We start from the raw sequence: 20,429 nt of genomic DNA on the forward strand, positions 1-20,429 counted from the left end.
ATACACGAGAGGATTTGTAGGACATGTTCATGAAGAAACCTAATCACACAGCTAGCAGACATGTACGTTCTGGTAGGGATGTATGACAAATTCATTTCACTTTGGTTTTGACCAGAATTTACCCAGTTCACACTTCTGGACCTGAATGTAGACTTGAATGCAATCTGCAGTCGAATTCCAAGCTTGCGATTTGTAGAGTGAAAAAAATGTGTTTGAAAAATGTGTACATTTGAAAAATGAGCCCAAACTTGCTTTAATCAATGGGAGAAAAATGTGTACATTTAAGAAATGCACAGATTTGATGCATACATTTGTGGAAATGCACATAAAAAATCAGAAAAACAAAAACAAAGTTCAGGATCTGATACAGACATGGGTTGAGCTTTGAAGTGGACTTTGGAAAACCTGAGAGAGCTTGAGTTTTGCTGACTTGCACATCCCTACATTCTGGTTATGGAATTGTCTTTTCTTGAAACAAATGAGATCATGCTGCTGTCAAAGACAGGAGTTCTGATTGCCTAGACTGCTGCATTGTGCCAGTATTCTGTGCCTTAGGTTGTCCAGGATAACAGCAAATACCTCCATCTATTTAAACAAAGCTCTCCCTGCGGGGTTATTCAAGGCCCGTCTCTCCAGTAATGTACATAATCCTTCCAAATAGATGATTTGGGGGAGGGGAGAGAAGGCTGGCACATCTTTTCCCCAGTTTCACTTTTACTGGAGAGCAGTGTTGACTGACTGAACTGATGAGTCCTTAAGCCTGATTAATTTTTTCATCATCTTTGGAAATAAAGAGCATGCCAACTTCCCTTCCAAGGATGCGGTAAATCCATTCATGTCAGGTTCCATCATTTTCTACTACATCACCCTTTGCCTTTGATGGGTTTGCTGAAACCTTGAAATGTAGCATTTCTGCAGGAAATGGGTCAGAAAAGAAAGCACTAACAATGCTGCTAACTGGAAGTGCACGTGACCAAATTGTTGCTGTTAGGCATTTTTGCTGATTTAAAGGGCCTCTCTTTTTTCCTTAGACTCTCCCTTCTTCTTAACTAGCTAAAAGCCTGCTATTATGATAGGTTCTCTCATAAAACTTCTTACTTGACATCTGATCTTGCCTAGAGCCCATTGGCTAATATTCTATGACACCATAGCAGGCATGTATGTGAGGGAGGGGGTCATAGTGCCTTTGGCTGCCTGTAGTTTAGGTGCTGTATGTCCTGGAGGCATGCATTTGAACACTTGGACCTTAGAATCTGAATCCCAGCTCCGTAACTTTTATTAAATTTCACTTTCATTTTTGTCTAAATAACATGGGCATTTAATGATACCTTGTTGGTTAAGATCTGTTGAGTGGTTTCAGAGGATCATAGGAAGCTGCCTTATACTGCATCAGGCCATGGGTCTATCTAGCCCAGTATTGTTGATACTGACTGGCAGCGGCTTTCCAGGATTTCAGGCAGGATTTTTCCAATTCTACCTGGAGATGCCAGGGATTTAACCTGGGACCTTATTCATACAAAGAATGGCCTCTACCACTGAGCCATGCCCCCAAGCCCCACCCAAATTGGGAACCACAGAAGAATGACAGGAATCTGAGGCATTGCTGGGATTCCAACCCAGGATCTCCTGTTTTCTAGACAGGTGCTTTAACCAGCTACTGTAAGCCACAATGCCTAAAGTTGAAATAGAGCCTGGAGATGAAAACAGAGATTACACTTGGTTTTGTGGTTCTGTGATGGAATTCAAGAACATAGTATTAACTTCAACATACAGAGCTACAAGCAGGACCATTACAAATGATGTTTAACAACTGACCTTTTCACATGTTCACAGAATATATAGAGCAGGGAGCAAGATTTGGGCCTACAGTCCCCAGTCTTGTCCTCTATGCCTTCACCAAAGGTCTGAATACAGTACAGCTGGGCAGTATTGCCTACAAATTTGATGTGAAATTTGGAGTGCATTTTGGCAGTGGTGCCATCAGGGTAGGATTTGGGGGCAGATATCAAGAGCCTCACCTAGCAGAACAAGCAGGAGAGTCCCCAGACGTAGCAGGGCTATACAACCACTTTGCAAAATAAGTGAAGTAATACACATGAGCATCTAAAGAGCCTCCCTCATAAGACCATTAAGTTCAGAGTCTAAAATTATCCACCTTTGCCACTGGGCGAAGTCCACTGTAGTGTGTGTGTGTGTGTATTTTCTCTGGCTACCAACCATGATGATCCATTTTGCCTCCAATGCAGGGACGCTTGCTTAGCTTACAGCACAGTACTAGAATGTAGGCAGGGCCCCTATGTTGCCTAGGCAACTGGGAAACGCTCATGCTCACCCGTAACACTGTGCCAGAAGCTAGGCAAGCATGCCTGGGTTGCCAAGGCAACTGGGCAATACTCTCTTCTGGCAAGGATGAGCACTGCGGTTTCCTACGCAATGTGGGGAACACGCATTCTTAGGGATGGGCGAATCAGTTTCGCTTTCTCCCACATTCATTTTTTTTTAAAAAAATCTCAAATTCTTTGTCTCCCAAATATTAAGAACTCTGCAAATATTGGTAAATTCTTATATAAAACAAACTGAAACAAAATTCTCATCCATCTTCATTGGCCATATTCAATAGCTATTCCCAGCATGAAGGGGACCAGGATGTATCTGCCTGCCATATAGCTGTTAATGGTGAGCAGCCTGTGAGAAAAAAATAGGCGGGAACCCAATTTAAGCACTAACATGGTTGAATACACAAGGATTCAAACCCAGACTTTTCCCATGTAAGCACTCAAAGCTCTGAGCCTGGATGGACGAATCTGTCAGTTTTGGTTTCTTCCACATCTAATTTTAAAAAAAAGTATTTTTGGTCCTGAATATAGAAGATAGGGATGTCCTGGGAGTCTGTTTGGGGCTTGAGCTCAGCAATTTCTTGTTGGCTCAGCCCCCCGGACACTAGTCCATGGATCCCCACACTTGCCTGTTTCCGCATGGGCCGAGTCTGGCAAGCGTAGGGTTTCCTGCTTGTCCATGAACTACCATTTTGCATAAAAACGGTGGGTCAGCTATTTACGGGAATCACCATTTGTATAAAATGGTGGCTGTAAATAGCTGAGTTTATGCAAAATTACAGGCATAAATGGTCTAATTAGACAGAGCAACTTTTGCCCATGAGTGAAGCTGTGAAGTTGGAGAGGCTATTTCAACTCAGCCAAAAAAAAAAACCCTTTTCATTGGTGCTCTCCATAGAGATGTGCAAATCAGCAAAACTTGAGCTCACTGAAGTTCTCCAGATTCCATCTTGAAGCGCCTTCTGACTCAAGTCTGTATCAGATTGCAAGCTTTGTTTTTTTTTCTTTCTGCATGAAAATCCATACATATTTTCATGTGCATTTTCCCAAATGTGCACATCAATTGCGCACATCTTTGAAATATACACAGTCTTCTACCACTGATCAAAGTGTATTTGTGTGTATTTTTCAAAAGTACTCATGCAGTCGAACACATTTTTGGGGGTCCGCAAATCGCATTGCAAGCTCGGAAATGTGTGGACTTCAATCACACATTGCATGGATTGTGTCCGAGGGTCCACAAAGGTGCAAACTGGGTAAAAGGCTGATAAAAAACGAACTTAAACAAATTCCTCATACATCCCTAGCTCTTCATAAGATCACTGAATCTGCGGAAAGGAGAGGGCCTCCCTGACCCATCACATCAACATGTGTCAGGGCTCTGGGCCATGGGCAGCAAACAGAGGTGAGCCAGGGACCAGGAGCTGTGGAAAAAGGCAGAAGTCAGAACTGAAGAGTAAGTCAGAACAAAACAGGGTTGAGAGGCAAGCCAGAAGTCTGGACTGGACAATAAGTTGGCCAAAGGCCAACCCAGGAGGCCAGGTTGAGGAGCAAGCCAGAACCGAAGCACAGCCAAGGACAGAGGAGCAAGCCAGAGCTTAGGAAACCTTGTTGCTCAAGCAAGGTTCAGCTGCTGCAACAGGAAGCCTTCTTATACTTCTTGCCCAGGAGCATCCAGTGCCAGCCTGGGTGGGTGGAGTCCTTCTAGGGGCTGAGAGCAGGGTGGCCACTTAGGCATTGACAAAAGGGGGAAATGCATCAGCCCAGTGGAAGCTGGTGGCTCTTATTTTATCAGTGGAAGCTGGGGTCTCCGATGTTAGTGGGGCTGTGAATCCACTCCAGGTTTCAGCCAGTCAGAACTCCAAAGGAGCTATCCAAGGTGCTTTGCACCTTGAATAGCTCCTTTAGACTTCTGACTGGTTCTGAGTAAAACCCGGACTGGATTCACTGCCCCACTGATATCAGCACCCCCAGCCTCCACTGCATCAGCCAAACAGAGCACAAAAGAGGACCACGTGAAGGACCACTGGTCTTTCCCACTGGATTATTGTGATATTCTTCCCAGGAGGTAGAGGGTGCAGTTGCTCAGTGGCCCTTGGCTCATCTGCTTTATTAGCTTAAATATACATTGCATTGCAATGCAATACAATGCAATTCCATACAGATCAGCACCTGAAAAACGTATAACACAACAAACCTCATGACTAAAGAACGCCACTAAAACAGACCATCCATAGAAGAACAGCTATCAGTATGGAATATAAAACAACTTTGCATAAAGAGGTAAAAGAACAATAAAACCTTTTCACTCCAGATACAAAAAAACAGCAAACCATAAAACACCTTCCAAAAACATAGTTACAGCAGGGGAAAGGAATTACCTCCAATAGAGCCCTATCCGGTGTTCCAAAACGATAATGCTCTATTTTAAGCAGCTTTTAATTAATACCTGCAATGCTCTGTATTGTTTTTAATTGCTGTTGTGTTGAAGTTTTTAGGCTGCAATCCTATGCAGGCTTACCAGGGAAGTAATTCTCACTGAATTCAGGGGGACTTACTTCTGAGTAGACATGCATAGATAAGATTGTGCTGATCACGTTCTAATGTTTTAGTATGGCGATTTATATATGTCATTTTATAATGAACTGCATGGGATTATTTATGTATCAGTAGGATATGAGCCATCTTGGGAGGGTTAGCCCTGAACATCAGGCACACAAACGTTGAAATAAACGAATATAAAAGGCTTTTGTTTTTCCTTATATTTGTTAATACTACATCTTCCTTGCCTAATATGAATATATTTAGTAATCTTGGTGAGATCTGTTCAATTTATTTCATTATGTGTTGTCCTAGCCAACATAGTGAAATGGCTGGAGAGTATTGGGCTGAAATATGGGAAATCCCAGTTCAAAACCCTAGACAGCCAGGAAGCTGATGAAATTGTACCTCAATCTCTTGGATCAGCCTTCCCCAACTGGATGCCCTCCACATGTGCTGGACTATAACTTTAATCACACACAGCCAGCATGGCCCCATGCTGCCTGAGGATGATGGGAGTTGTATTCCAACACATCTGGATGGCACCATGTTGAGGAGGCTGTCTTAGAATAACAACCTTATATCACCCTGATCTCCTTGAAGGAAAAAAGGAATGCAAACATACAAATGAATTACAGTGTAGGGTTATGATTGTCTGGATTTTTATTTTTATTTATTAGTACACTTTTTAACCTGTGGCCTGTATTTCAGAGGTCCATAATATTACAAATTTATGTTGATTTTAAAAAATCATCTCTTTCTTTGCGGTGGTCAAGGAGCAGACCGTTTCTATGACAATATTGAGGATATGATTGGTTACCGGCCATGGCCCCTGGTTAAATACTGCTGGCTCTTTCTCACACCTGGGGTTTGTCTGGTAGGTACATTGTGTTTTTTTGTGTTATCATTTAATTAATCGAGTGATCTCTGTATTGGAATGAAGAAATGTTTATTAGAATTCCTATAAAGAGCTTCTTGGTCTTCTGTAGGAATGTTGATGAATTTTCTGGCAATGTGGTTTAGAATACAAATTTGGTACATTCATGAAGCATTCCAGTATTCTGAATGCACGCCCCCCCCCCCACTCATTCGTCAGCTCTTCTCTGGTTCAAATTGTAATCTGCGCCAGAAAAGAACTCCTTCTCTCCTCCACTCACCTGGCTGTGGGTGGGAGGAAATAGTCTTCCTTGCTCTTCTTCCCCCATCTCCCTTCTCGCAACAACAACACTGTTGTTGTAGTATTATTTTTTTTAAGTAAGTATTTATATCCTGCTTTTCCAGCTCATGAGCCGCTCAAAGCAGCTTAGAGGTAAACAGCAAAACCAGAAATCAACAGCAGTATTTAAAAAAAATATTAATGAATGCCACAGCAGATAAAACAATCCAGAAAATGAAGGTATGCAAAAGTTGGATAAAACATCAGCCCGACCATATGGCTGCTGAAACAAAATGGGATTGGAATACCCCCAGTGGAGGTACCAAGTAGAGCAGCAAGTGCCATACTCTGGGTGTTGCGATGGAGAAGGTCTTCTGCCATATCACCACCGGCTGAACCACTGATGATGGTGGGATGCACCATCTCTCAATGATCAGAGCAGATAGCTGGTTCATTTTGGAGGAGGTGGTCCTTTAGGTATCCAAGTTCTAAGCTAGGGATGCAGAACCTTATTCCTGGGGTCCAAATCCAGCCCACTTGTGTTCCCCAAATGGCCAGGTTCCCTTCCTTTGGCCACATCCCCTTTCCCCAAACACCAATTATTTGGCCGTTTCCCAGGTTATGTACAGTTCTTTCCCCATTCTAAAGGGTTGAAATGCCACTCTTAAGGCTTAGTTATTGGCAGTGAGAACTTTAAGCTAAAATATCCTGGTATTTTTGGCCCCAACCCCTTTGCATTTGGCCTCACCCACCACTGGAAGGCATTTCCAAAAAGCTTCTCCAAAATGTAATTTGTCCCTTGGGCTGAAATAGGTTCTGCACATCTGGATTTTTACAATGATATACTTTCTTTCAAAATGTATGGGAGAGGAATCTAGTGAAACAAGACTGAACATTCAATGTAAGGCAGAATAGTAGGAGTAGGAGTCTACCTTCACCTGGTCAGCAAGTAATTGCTGCTTGCTACACTTCACGTGCTGGATCCAGCCACTGACCTCAGGGCTGGAAAGCCCCAACTCCAATTCTTTATCCAGGTATGGCTCCTGCAGCCTCATTCAACTGTTGGCATCCCATTACATGTGCTGAAAGAACAGTATTTAGAGTAGAAGCCCCAAAGCTAAATCTGGGCTGAATTCTGCCTTCTCTAGTGGATCCTCACAACCATCTCACTTTGGGCTGACATGGCTGGAGTTCAGTTGTCTTTTTTTAATGGTTGTTCTAAGAGGCTCTGAGTTAAATATACAGTCCCTTTCCCTTCTCATGAATTATCTCTTTGTACATGTTTCTAATGTACCACTTATCCTAGCTGTCATGCTGTCTGCTCTTGTCTTCTTCAGGCGACCTTCCTGTTTTCACTTATTAGATACACACCACTCAGATACAACAATGTGTACGAATATCCACCATGGGGGACTGCTGTGGGCTGGTTGATGGCACTGTCCTCTATGGTCTGCATTCCATTCTACATTGTGTTCAGCCTTCTGAAAACCAAAGGGTCATTCAAGCAGGTAAGAGGGAGTGTGGCATCTCCGAGGACACAGAATCTAGCTTGGCTATTGAGTAGGGCTGTCAGTTGCCTCACAGGGGATAAAACTGGTGGTTTCAGAAATGCCTTTGTTTTTTGTGTCCCAGACTCACTGCTCTTCTGTGACATCATAAGTCATGCCATGATGTTGCTGAGCATTAGTACTGTCTCATTCCCTAACAGCTGGGTCAGTACTTCTTCATAATGGGAGAAAGTCACCCCAATCTCCATCACATTGTGAGATGTGCATGGAACATGAATTATATGATGGCAAGGTTTGACACAGTGGTAATTCCAGAGGTAAAGGTAAAGGTGTCCCCAGCCAGTCGTGTCCAACTCTAGGGGGTGGCGCTCATCTCCATTTCTAAGCCGAAGAGCAAGCGCTGCCCGAAGACGCTTCCGTGGTCATGTGGCCGGCATGACTGAACACCGAGGTGCACAGAACGCTGTTACCTTTCCCACCGAAGCAGTACCTATTTATCTACTTGCAATTTCTTGCTTTCAAACTGCTATGTTGGCAGGAGCAGGGACTGAAGATGGGAGCTCACTCTGTCATGCAGCACTTGGGTCTCGAACTGATGTCCTGCCGACCTTCCAGTCTGCAGTTCAGCTTCTTAACCACTAAGCCACCGTGGCCCCATTCCAGAGGACCTAACCCTTAATTCTGCCTAATTGCAGGAACTCCAAGCATTTATCTTTATATTTAAAAACATGCATAGTTTGGTATGCATCCTGTTCTCTACCAAGAACCTATTGCTAGTATATCAGTCACTTTGGGTTGATTTTGACAGGGCCATTGCTTCTAGGAGATGGGCAAATAGCACCAGACTGTTTGAGAAATGGAAGACCACTAAACAAAATGAGCTCAGTTCAGACACCACACCAAGTTATGGTTAAGGAAGCATAACTATAGTTAAAGTGATATCTGAAATGCAATTACTTGGTAAACCAGAATTAGAAACCATGGTTTGAAGTCAACTGGCAAACCACACTCTGTGCCAACTCTGAATTGACAAACCATAGTTATAGCTGTTGCTCTACCTCTAAGGACAGGAGTATTGAGCAGTGGCAACTGACAGCTCCTGTTCCAGAGAGGCTGTGATTAGGGCTGTATGGACTGTGTAAAATCCACTCCATCTGTGTTTCGCAGATTGTCAGGCGCCTTTTGTTCCATCATCTGCTCACAGATGGATGCAATTTTTTTTGTCATGCAGAAAGATACACAAATAATTATGTGAGCACTTTCATAACAATTCACATAATTTACCTTAGTACATAATATTTAGCATATTGTCCACTATTCCATTCAACTTTTCCTCAGCAGAAACTCACATATTTTCTTATAAATAAATATGCATACATTTTGGGAAAGTAAAAAAAAAATCTGAAAGTCCATGGACTGAGAGGGCCATTCTGCAGCAGATTCTGCAGGTCAGATTCTTAGAAATCTGAGCTCGTTTTAGTCCATCTCAGATTTCTTCAGCATCCCTAGCTGTGGTTCCACTCAGGGTTTTAGTCACCACCAGCCAAAACTTGAATGGTGCTATCCAAGGTGCTGAAAGGTGCTATCCAAGGTGCTCACCCCTTCTGGGAATAGGGTTCAGCACTTTGACCAGCAACTTTTAACACCTTGGATAGCACTGTTAGAGTTTTGGCTGGTGGAAATAAAATTCTGAATGGAATCACAGCCCTTCCAGAACTGGAGTTACCAGCTGCCACTGGTACTGAGCAGATGAATACAACCAAGCAGTCCTAAACCATAGTTTGCCTGCACATCTGAAAGGTCAAACCTTGCTTTGGTCTAAAACTATAGTTAATACAAACCATAGTTTGGGGTGAACTTTGAATTTTCTCAAGGATCTTAGATAAACAATCTTTATCATTGTTACTGGCCTATGAAAATCTGCATGACAGATCATTTGAGAAGGAGAAAACACAGTCTTATAGACATGCATCTCACAGCATGAGATGTATCTGTGTGTCTTGGTGAAGTAATTCAACTGGCAGAGGCAAAAGGTTGGGGAATCTCACACCAGGACTGAAGAGAATGAACTTCAGAGGGTTGAGAAGGTGGGTGCCCTTCTCAATGCTCTGACCTCTGGGTAGGTGATGTTGTGCCTGCAGGGCTTTGTTTACTGACTAAGGATCCTAACATAATGAGAAATGACAGGTGAGATGTTGGCACTGATTTAATGTCCACCTCAGGAGGACAAGTTGTAAGGCAAAACCCCAGACAGTGAAGAAAAGGAAGGAAGGCCTTCAGTGAAACACGCAGAGGAGGCAAAGGGCTCAAATGAACAAAAAATACAATGGGAAGGAAAAATAAGAGAAATGCTATATTATGAATTAGAGTCTTTGTAGTTTCCAGGTGGTTGTATCCACAACTACCTGGTATTCAATGACACATTTCCATGTGTGTGGTGAAAAGGGCACCTACCTGAGGAAAAGCTAGAAGGTGACTGTGAGGCCAAGGAAATGCAGTTCATTTGACAGGGAGTGAATGGCTTGTGCAAGTTTTGACAAGCAGCTGATTTCTGAGGAGAGGAGAGGAGAGGAGAGGAGAGGAGAGGAGAGGAGAGAAAAGGCATTTTCAGGAAAGAGTTGGGCTCTGCCTTGATGGTTCCCTCCTACCACTTTTGTAGGTTACAATTCAACTGTTTTCAGTTGACTGCATTGGAGAAGTGACCTAGTGACACCACACTTCAGATTGTAAAGGAATGAAAATAAATATCTAAAGCTGACTCTTAAATTCTCTGTTATTTATTTATTTATTATATCCCCCTCTCTCCACCAGAAAATGGTACTCATGGTGTCTAACAATAAAATACAAATTAAAAACAAAATCTTAATTAAAACATGACATAAAAACAAATAAATTAAAAACACAATTCAGAGCACCATAATAAAAGAAAGAAATAGCACCCAACCAATTAACAACCCCACCCCGCAACCACAGATCAGCTTATATGTCAAGGCCTATCTAGTTCAGCATTCTGTTCACACAGTGGCCAGCCAGATGGCTATGAAAGCCCACAGCAGGACATGAATGTAATATTTCTTACATCTGAGTCACTCTTTTGCTTGCAACATTCCAGGTGATTTACAATCAATAAAAACAACATTAAAACAATATTCATTAACCATTTAAGGCTGCTTCCACACTAGTCGTTTTCAATGAAATGGCTATCCTTCATTCACTCACTTATTATGGAGAATTTGGACCATATTGTTGCTAGTCTGTTGCATTCTAGGGTTTTCTGAGTTGCAATTCTGGTATTTTTAAGATGAGATTTTGGTGATGGTTATGACTTTTAATGAATTTGCAGCACTTGTGTGAATTTTGTTTTTAAAATGTTTTAGGGTTCTAGATCAGAATTGTGTTCCTGAAATTATTACTATTTTTAATTAACTCACCTACTCGTCCCTACCCCCCATTACTTTTCAACAGAAGGCATTTCACCACTACTCTTTGCTGTGTGGATGGGCATTTTGAATTTTAATGGTGCTTCCAGACAAGAATTTGTGCAAGTGCCCTGCCTCAAGCACAGAGGTTTGGGGGAGGATCCAGAAGAAATTAAGTGTTTGGTGCATGGGATTTGGTAACTCTCCCATGTTTTCCCACCACTTCTTCCATCTTTTTTCTTATCACAAAAACGTCCGCTAAGAAGGTTGTCAGGGTTTGCCTTAGGACACCTGTGCAACTCTTTAAGGTACTCTTGCCTCCTTAAGAGTCCCACCTTCCTTCTTTTACCTTCCCCTTTCCAATAACGTGGGGTTTAGGCTGTAGGTGTGGGGTGATTGACATTCTAGACACAGGGTTTAACCACAACAGTTTACTGGTAAATTAAAGCAAACAAATCACAACTAAAAGTATTTACATAATAGAGCTGAGTGATACAAAAGGCATTAAGAGAGAATAAAAGTTGCAAGATGCAAATTCCTTTACCCTAGCTGTACTTAGTCTTATCTAGGCTGCTGCTTCTTCCTGCTCCTTCTTCAAGCTCTGGTCTCCCCAGCTCCCTCTACTGGCTCTCTTTATATATCCTGATCCCTCAAAACTGAAAGTACTGTTTCAGACCTGAAGAAATGAAACTTCCAGCTGATTGTGGAACAGCAGAGGCTCTGCAGCACTAATGGGCCCTAGTGTAGAAGCAGCTTAAGGGTGCAATCCTATGCATGTTTAGACAGAACAAAAGTCCTATAACTCCCAGCATTCTCCAGCCAGCCATGCTGGTTGCGGGATGCTGGTAGTTGTAGGACTTTTTTCTGTCTAAACATGTTTAGGATTGTGCCCTAAGATAATTAAAATAAAGAAAACATAAGAGAACATAAAGCCATTTACAATGGAATAGCTTGTACATTTCAATTTATTGTCCTTGCTAGAGGCCATAACAAGCAACATAGAATATGGTTATCTTATGCAGATGAGAGAAATGTTCCAAAATAAAACAATTAAATATACAAATGGAACAAATGTCTAAAAAACAAACCAGTTACTAAAATAAAAGTAATAATGGAGAAAAAATTAAAATCCATTTGGCCTAGGGAAAATCCTGCACAGCATTAGGAATTAGGAAAACACAAATATTAATAAAATTAATATTCTTGACAAAAACAAGAAGATTGGTTTTCAAAGAAGCTACTTAATTCCACTAAAAATAAAATCTAGACCTTTAGATTATCTCAGGGTAAGGTTCTCAACAGCTTCACCCGTCCACCAAGCTTAATTGCCGATACTTTCCAGGCCTCATAATAGGGAAATTAATATATATTTTACCATTCAAGTATTTAAAAAAATATATAGTTTAACCACACACCCCATCCTTAAAAACCACAATCAGCTGATATTCTTCTTCCCACAAGCAGTTGGGAGAGTACAATTATCACAGGAAGATATGGTGGAGGAGAAAAGAATAGAAACGAGGACACAGATTTACATATATATTAACAGACACAAATTTCATGCATAGATGCACATTTAGAAATAATTACTATACTTTAAACAGGAATGAAATACATCTCACTATAGTGGGGAGGATTGTCACCAGGTGACCCATGTCCCTACCTGCTCCATCTGCTGTTCAGGTGCTAACTGTTGATGGGCCACTTCAAGGCCCCTGGCTGCTCTCCCTTCTAATGGTTCTTTATCTTTAAACTGGGCTTGGACCAGACAGCCTTTCAAATAGAGGGTGCCTTCAAACCGCAGACTGCCCTCTATAAAGTAGGACCCATGGCCACCCTACAGTAAGACTTTTGTACAGAGAAGGTCATTGTGTAGAACAGGCATACACGCCAGTAGAAATAACTCCAGCGTCTGTGGCACCATTCACCCAATCGGGTGGCATCAGAACCCCCATTTAGTGATTTGTCACAGGATAATGCCCTGATTGAAGGCAAAAGGAGAAGGGGACGGCAGAGGATGAGATGGCTAGATAGCATCACTGATGCAATGAATATGAACTTGAGCACGCTCCGGGAGAGAGCAGAGGACAGGAAGGCCTGGCGTGCTATGGTCCACGGGGTCACAAAGAGTCGGACACGACTTAACAAGAATGCCCTGATTAAACTGTTAAGATAATCTCCTAGGGAAATGCAAGCTGTGAAGAACTATTGAGAAGCCAAGTTCTATTATGTAAACCATGGCCTCCTGCCCCAGCTGCTCCCTGCTGAATTTGCGGTGGTGGCAGCAAAAAAGCAGTGATCTTGCAAGAAAACAATATGCATGGGAAGCACATGCCTTGTTTGGAAACAGGATCGTACTCCCAGAAGCCTCCCAGGAGCACAATTCTGCTTGTGAGTGAGGTGCACCCTCCCTCCACACCTTGTCTCCTTCCAAAATCACGGGGGGCGGGGGGCTGCTGCTGCAGTGTGCCAGTCAATCCCTGGGTATTGACCACCCTGCCCTGATGTGAACCACTGTAGGCCAATATTGGCTCCCCTGTCTACACAAGACAAACTCTGAGGAAGGACACTTGAATGGGCAAGACAGGGAGGAATAGGGAGTTTTGAAAGAAGCAGATCCTTCCTCTGATAGCCTGGGTTGGTTGAATGGCTCCTGGCTTTGTAGCTGAGCAGAGATCCAAACCCCAGTCTCCATGTTCTAAGTCCAACATAACTTAGCCTTCCCCACCGGTACCTTCCAGATGTGTCGGACTGCAAGTCCCATCATTCCGAGCCAGCATGCTACACTATATCATGGGCCATACTGGTTGGGAATGCTGGTAGTTGCAGTCCAATACATCTGGAGGGCACCAGGTTGGGGAAAGCTGTTCTATCCACCGTGTTAGGCTGACTGCACTATGCTACACTCTCCTTCATTGATGATCCATGATGGAGTTGTGGAGATGACTTCACCCACAGGACCATCCCCATCTCCACCATGGAAGAAGGAATTTCAGGGAGAGCTGCTGCTTTGTTCTCATGATGGTTTCCTGTATGCTGTTTGAGAAAGGGGGTTAGAGCTGTCCTGTTAGATCACTCCTTCTATTTCCAATGTTCAGGTGAGTGCTGTTGTTTATGTAGACAAAATGGCACCATCTATGCACAAGAGGAAATTATCAGCAGGTTGGGGGAAACTCCAAGACTTGCCAAGGTACAAAAAAAAAATCTGGCTGGATTTTGCCCTGGGCCTTAGGTCCTGGTGTGGAACAAATGATCAGTGTTGGGTTTAGGGGGTCTGCAAGTAAAGTAAGTTTGGAATGGGGAATCAAAAGATTGGAGAAATGCTGATACAAGCAAAATAAGTCAATCTTCTCTCAATAGATAGATGTCTCCACTGACAGAGAAACAGATCTCTCTGCCATGTGCCCCATAAAGTATGAACCATACTGGAATTATTAAAAGTCACTTCCACACTAATATTTGAAGTGGGGCATGGAAGGAGCTGTCTACCATTTGAATCAATTCCAGAAACAAATAATCTAAATTGCATGCTTCACAGCAAACAGCAATTCTATGAATTTCTTCTCATCTGCGAGAAGCTGTGAAAATTAAATTATAAAAACCCTCAGTATTAACAACTCCATTCCTTGTGGATATATCATTCTGATTTGAGGCCTTCTGCTTACATGCAGAATTCTAGGTTCACTATGTTTAGAAGGCACTTATAGAAACATCTTCTACATCTCAGTAACTACATAATTAGACCTGGGAAACACTTTGTAAAATAAAAACATGTTTACTTACCTGTAGAATGCCAGTAATGAGAGAGACGGGTGGATATATGTACTATGTTTGCTATCATGTTTTTTAAATGTCTGTCTACAATCTTGAGAGCTAGAGACTTTACCAAGCAAGGAAGCAATACAAGAAAAGAAAAGATGTCGGGATCCTTAGGAGTTGGGATCCATCACACATTTGCAGGCCTCATCTTGCTCACAGCTGGGGTAATTGACTTCCCATGAACCAGCCACAAAGTATTGAATCCTGAAGTTGTGAAGTGCCAAGTTTAGTTAAGTTTGCAAAAGTCCCAGAGTCAAATTCTGACATTTGCTGAGCTATGCAAACACCTGCATTCAGTCTGGGAAGGAGAAGAATGCTAATTATTTAATTTTTTGTTTAAGATGGGTAGTTCTCATGCGGATGCTCTTGGCACCTGATTGACACCTCAGATCTTGAGTAATATAACCAAAGCAGAGACTTCTCATGGAGCTTCAACAATTGAACCTATGCTGTTGTTTACTCTGGCAATAAACCATTACTGTATTGTCTGCGTGGTACTCCATAGTGGAGGAGTTATCTGAATTGGTAGTGGAATGATTGTAGGAGCACTCTTGCTTAAGTTACTGCCTGGAGTCCACTTGCTGCTGCCTGAACGCATGGCTGCAAATGACCCACTGAAGTTCAAAGCCTTTATGCTTCAAGCTTTTTATCTGTGAAATGGGCATGACTGTACAATTCACTAGGCATTTTTGAAGAGAAAATATCATACATAATAACAGAGACCTGCTTGGTGGCCAGGATAAGGATAGTTGGGACTGGATCAGGGTTTTTGAAGGAAATGTACATGATGAAGTTTACCAGGAATCAGTCCTGAGGGAAGGTTCCTGGGCAACGGAAACAGCAAATCTGGAATCCGAAGCTGAGGACAGAATTGGATTAAAATATAGAAACTGAGTTCAGTAGGTGCTCCAGAGACATCAGGGTTAAGGATCAGAGTTTATGAAATAATCTGAAATCATATGGAATAGATAGACGGCAGAAGATGGCAATTGGTCGGCATCAGGGAGGATGCACAATCTCCACAAGTAGGTATGGGGTGAAAAGATAGGGATGGCCAAATCTGTCAATTTCAGTTTCCCATTTTTCCAGTCTTAAATTCAGTTCATCTGGAATTTTGACAATTTCTCCAGATTTAAGTTCAGTGTGTTCTGAATGTTGAGAGATATGTGTGTTTTTTTTTAAAGGTTTGCATGAAACTTCATAAGCATTTTTTGCAGACGTCTCCTAATACGTGTATTTGGTATGAATTTCTGCATAATTTACACATTTTTGCAAGCATTTTGCATGTTTAAAAGTTATTTCCCAAATATATGCGTTTTTGGTTGGACAACTCCAATGCAAAATTCGAAGAAGTGCAAATTTCGAAGGATAACTGAGCTTCGGTTCACACAGTGGCTCAAAAGTGCAAAATTAAGTACGTTTGCATTCAAATGCAAACTGAACTAATTTCTCTCTCAGCCTTATGAATAGAGGGGGGAAACCTCCCTATGGTCCAAGGACAGCTGCAAAATGTACCTGCTGCATAAGACTATTTTCACAGGGGCCAACCAGAGGCCTCCAGGAAGCCAAAAAGTAGTGCATGAGAGCAGCAATCCTCCTGACCGTTGTTCCCCAGCAACTGGCATTCAGTGGCATATGGCCTCTGAACGTGAGACATACGTTTAGCTATCATGCCTAACAGTTGCTCATAGACTTATTCTCCACAAGTTTGTCTCATCCCCTTTTAGAGCCATAAGATCATAAGAACATAAGGAGAGCCCTGCTGGATCAGACCAAGGACCATTTAGTCCAACATTCTGCTCACACCGTGGCCAACCACCTGCCCACGGGAAACCCATAAGCAGGACAGGAGTGCAACATGACCTTCCCAACCATGTTCCCCAGCAACTGGTGTACAAGGGCCTCTGATACTGGAGGCAGCATATAGCCATCAGGACTAGTAGCCATTGATAGCCTTCTTCTCCAGGAATTTGTCTAACCCCCTTTTAAAGCCATCCAAATTGGTGGCCATCACTACATCTTTTGGTAGTGAGTGCCATAGTTTATGTGCTTAACTATAGCCATCTAAGGAGTGGCCATCACCAGGGGCATTGCTAAGCCTGGGCCTGTAGCCTTGAGCCCTGGATCTATTTCCCAGAACCCTGAGCAGCAATTTCTCTTCACAATGTAAACTTTTTATAAACCTCTATAATGTCCCCCCCACCTTAGTTGTCTTTTCTTTTTAAGAATAACACCCCCCCCCCGCGTGCCTTGCTTTTGCCTTTCCTTGTAGGAAGGTGCTCCAATCCCCTTTTCATTTTCTGCATCTTTCTTCCCTACGCTATCATTTCTGAGGTGGGGCAAGCTTTCAGAAGTCCCGGATTCAAATTCTGACACTAATTTTGCTATGGAAACACCTGCATGTGGCTACACTATGGATGTCAGTTTTTTAAATCTCTGTGTTTAATTGTGGGGTGTTGTGGGTTTTGCTTTGTTGTTGCATTTTATGTTGGTTTTGATTTTATGGTTCTATGTTTTATTTTGTGGTTAAATTGTTTTGATATTTGTTTATTTTAAGTCTTCCAGAGACCTTTATATAATGGGGTGGCATACAAAAGCAGTAAGCAAGCAAACAAATAAATAAATAGAACAATTCATATAAAGAAAGGGTGGATAACCTGTGCTGCTCTTTATATTGTTAGTCTACAATTCCCATCATCCCACTATTGGTCATACTGCCTGAGGCTGATGGGAACTGGAGTTCAGTAACATCTCAAGGGCCACAGGTCTTCCACCTCTGATATCCAGGCATGACAATGGCGGCGGTCTTATTTTCAAGCCTTTTCCTAATAATCCAAAGCATGATTAAATGGATTTGCCTTTTTCACTATTTGTTGCATACTGAATTGATGCTTTCGTTGAATGATCCACCCTGTGCTGGACCCCCTTAGCAATTTCCATCTACATACACACAGACGCACACAGACACACACATGCACACACATGCATGCATGCATACATGCATGTGCACACACACACGCACACACACACACAAGTATATGTGTGTGTGTGTGTGTGTATGTTTGTGTTGAATATGATAGCACAGTGGTCACTGCTCTCAATAAGTGCATCCACTTACATTTCACACCAGGTCCTGGGCATCACTCAGAATTAAGTGCAGAATCACCTCCCTGTGAGATGGTTCCATGACCAACTGCTTCAAGGCACCGTTATTTACGGCAACTAGAAATAGTGACTGTTTGCTGTTGCAACCCAAACATGCATTTGCCCTGTTCAGTGGGGGAGTAGTTGAAATAGTTGATTATTGCAACACCCATGGAACCAGCAATGACTGCTGGTGCACAGGTGAGGCCCTTGCCTACGAAGCCTCATGCCACAATAAACGTTAGTCTTTAAGGTGCCACAGGATTCTTTGAGGTTTTCCCTAATCCTGTATTTTTACAATCACTCCATCTATCAACCCATCCGTAAGCATTGCTGGTTGTTTTTTGTGTACTGCAATAATATCAACAAAAAGTGAGTGCAAAGGCAAAGTGGACTAGAATGTTAAGCTGTTTCCCTCCTTCTCTTTTAGATGTGCATTCCAAAAAGTATGCATTAGGAAATGGGGTGGATTAGCTCTTGCAATGCCTTTGCCCACAGCAATTGACATAGATTGCTATTGGGTGTCAGTTTGTCTATCAGCTTAATTAACAGAGGCACCGTCTGCTCCCTTGCTTGTCTTTCTGCAGCGGTTACACCAGCTCACTGCTGCATCAGAAGACTTGCCCCAGCCAAAGAAGCACCTGATTGTCTTCTCTGGACAGCAGGACATCTCCAAGCCAGGAGGCCAGCACCCCAAAAAGGAAGTGCTCATCATGACAGAGAAAGAAACCCATTTCTAAAGCTCAGAGGGAATGACTTCTTTAGAAAGGTCCCTCTTCTGTTTACACCTGCGATGAGGTGCTCTCCAGGCCTCTTTGCCTACCAGAGATGGGGTCACTTAAGATGGTAGCATCTCCTTCCTTTCGTGCTTTCCTAGCAGCTGATTATATCCACCAGAGCAGAGCCTATCATTGTTTTTAGAGCTGGGCCAAAATTTCTCAGAAGATGTATTTCTGAGGAAATTTCTCAGATTTTTCTTTTTCTCCCCCACCTAGAAAAGTTTCTAGAAAAAGAAAGCCAGTTTGCTGAATTTTCTCTGAATATTCTCCGCCATATTTCTTGTGTGGTGGCTGCTATTCACGCCCCCTGCCCCCCTCACAATGACATTGTGGGGGATGCAAATTGGCTGCCCGGCTGGCCACACAGTTGCTGATGTTGCTACTTGCAGTGGCAGCGGAAAAAAAAAAAAAAACGAACTTCGGAAAAAAGAAAGAAGCTGCGCTACTGCTGCTGGTAACAGTGAGCCCCACCCCCAGAAATGGTTGGAGATTTTTTTCCTCCTCCTGGAGAAATTTTATCTATCACCCCCCGCCCCCAGTGCAATTTCTCTGGCCACTGAGTCCACTGGCGCACAGCTCTAGTTGTTTTCACACCAGTAGAACAGCCACTGTGGAGCTGTAAAATTGTGTGGGGAGGGAGCAAAGCTCAGGTGCTACCTGAAATCCTTTTAACTGGCAGTGCCAGCAGTTAAATCTGTGGCCTTGTGTATGCCATGCATGTGCTCTGCCACTGAAATATATCCCCCTCTTTTTATTAGAGATAAACTGGCAGCAAGGTGAGTTTGCCAGAAAAGGTTGTGTAAAAGCTGGCCATCTCAAGTCTCCATTCACTAGTTCTCCCGCCACCTCCACTGCTTGGCAAAACATGTCAAATTCTTTGCAAACCTGAACCTTGGAAGCTCTATAAATTATACAAAATAAGCCAGCTCAGCCAAATTTGCATAGTCGAACCTCAGGATGTGTGCTCCCTTGACAAATCTGGTGGGTTACTTTTTTACTTGGGGAAAAGTTTACGTAGATCTGCTACGGGTGAAGTTTCTTTTTTTTTAAAGTTGCAACAGTTCCCTATTGGGACTTTAAAATCAGAGCTGATCACTCAGGCTCTCCCATTACATGAGGGCCTGAAGGAAAAGAAAGTGATAAATTGGATGCAAGACGAGTTTGTCATAAAAAGAATGTGTCAAAGCCACTTCAGATCTTTCTTTCTTTTTTCTTTGAGAAGAGACTAGTGCAGAAAAGCTGGCAGTATTTCAGCTTGGATATACCTCATTTGATACAGCTCCATGTGACATCCATGGATTGTTGGAAAACTAGAGAAATGCAAACTGAATGGAACAGCCATAAAATGAAATGCCAAAACTGTGTTAGCACAGGCCGGGACCATGCAGGAAATACCAAAGTTGACGTCTCAGCAGATACTAGCTTAGCATTTGTGACATAAAAGGCTTGCATATGGTTCTTGACGCGAAAGTAAGAAGTGGAAAAAAAATACATGTCAAATCAAAATAACAAATATGGTGCAAAGAGGTTCTTTCTTTTGTTTCTTATGTAACTAACGGTTCACTCCTATTCAATGTCAATGGAATATCCCTGCATTCCCCAACCTGGGCTGAATCTACACATAGCAATTATACCATTATCGTACCATTATCATAACTATTGGTACACATGACACCAATGAGCACCAATAGTTATGATAATGGTATGATAATGGTATAACTGCCATG

At 42.6% G+C, this 20,429-nt stretch overlaps 1 protein-coding gene and 1 non-coding gene across 3 annotated transcripts in view; one reads left to right on the forward strand and one right to left on the reverse strand.

Moving 5' to 3' along the window:
* LOC146339432 (sodium- and chloride-dependent betaine transporter-like) overlaps positions 1-20,204 on the forward strand; it is a 74,731-nt gene extending 54,527 nt beyond the window's left edge. For both annotated transcript variants that reach the window (XM_084809358.1, XM_084809359.1), the window contains exons 13-15: positions 5,654-5,754; positions 7,371-7,541; positions 18,511-20,204. In XM_084809358.1, the coding sequence (XP_084665484.1) occupies positions 5,654-5,754; positions 7,371-7,541; positions 18,511-18,663 (425 nt within the window). In that variant the 3' untranslated portion in view covers positions 18,664-20,204. The remainder of the gene's footprint in view (positions 1-5,653; positions 5,755-7,370; positions 7,542-18,510) is intronic.
* Positions 1,596-1,674, reverse strand: TRNAS-AGA (transfer RNA serine (anticodon AGA)). The gene has a single exon. It is a non-coding gene; the product is annotated as a tRNA-Ser (tRNA).
* Positions 20,205-20,429: the final 225 nt, after the last annotated feature.

Source organism: Heloderma suspectum, chromosome 7 (assembly GCF_057233095.1).
Source record: "Heloderma suspectum isolate Gila_16-S chromosome 7, 16-S_ref, whole genome shotgun sequence".
Lineage (NCBI taxonomy): Eukaryota > Metazoa > Chordata > Lepidosauria > Squamata > Helodermatidae > Heloderma > Heloderma suspectum.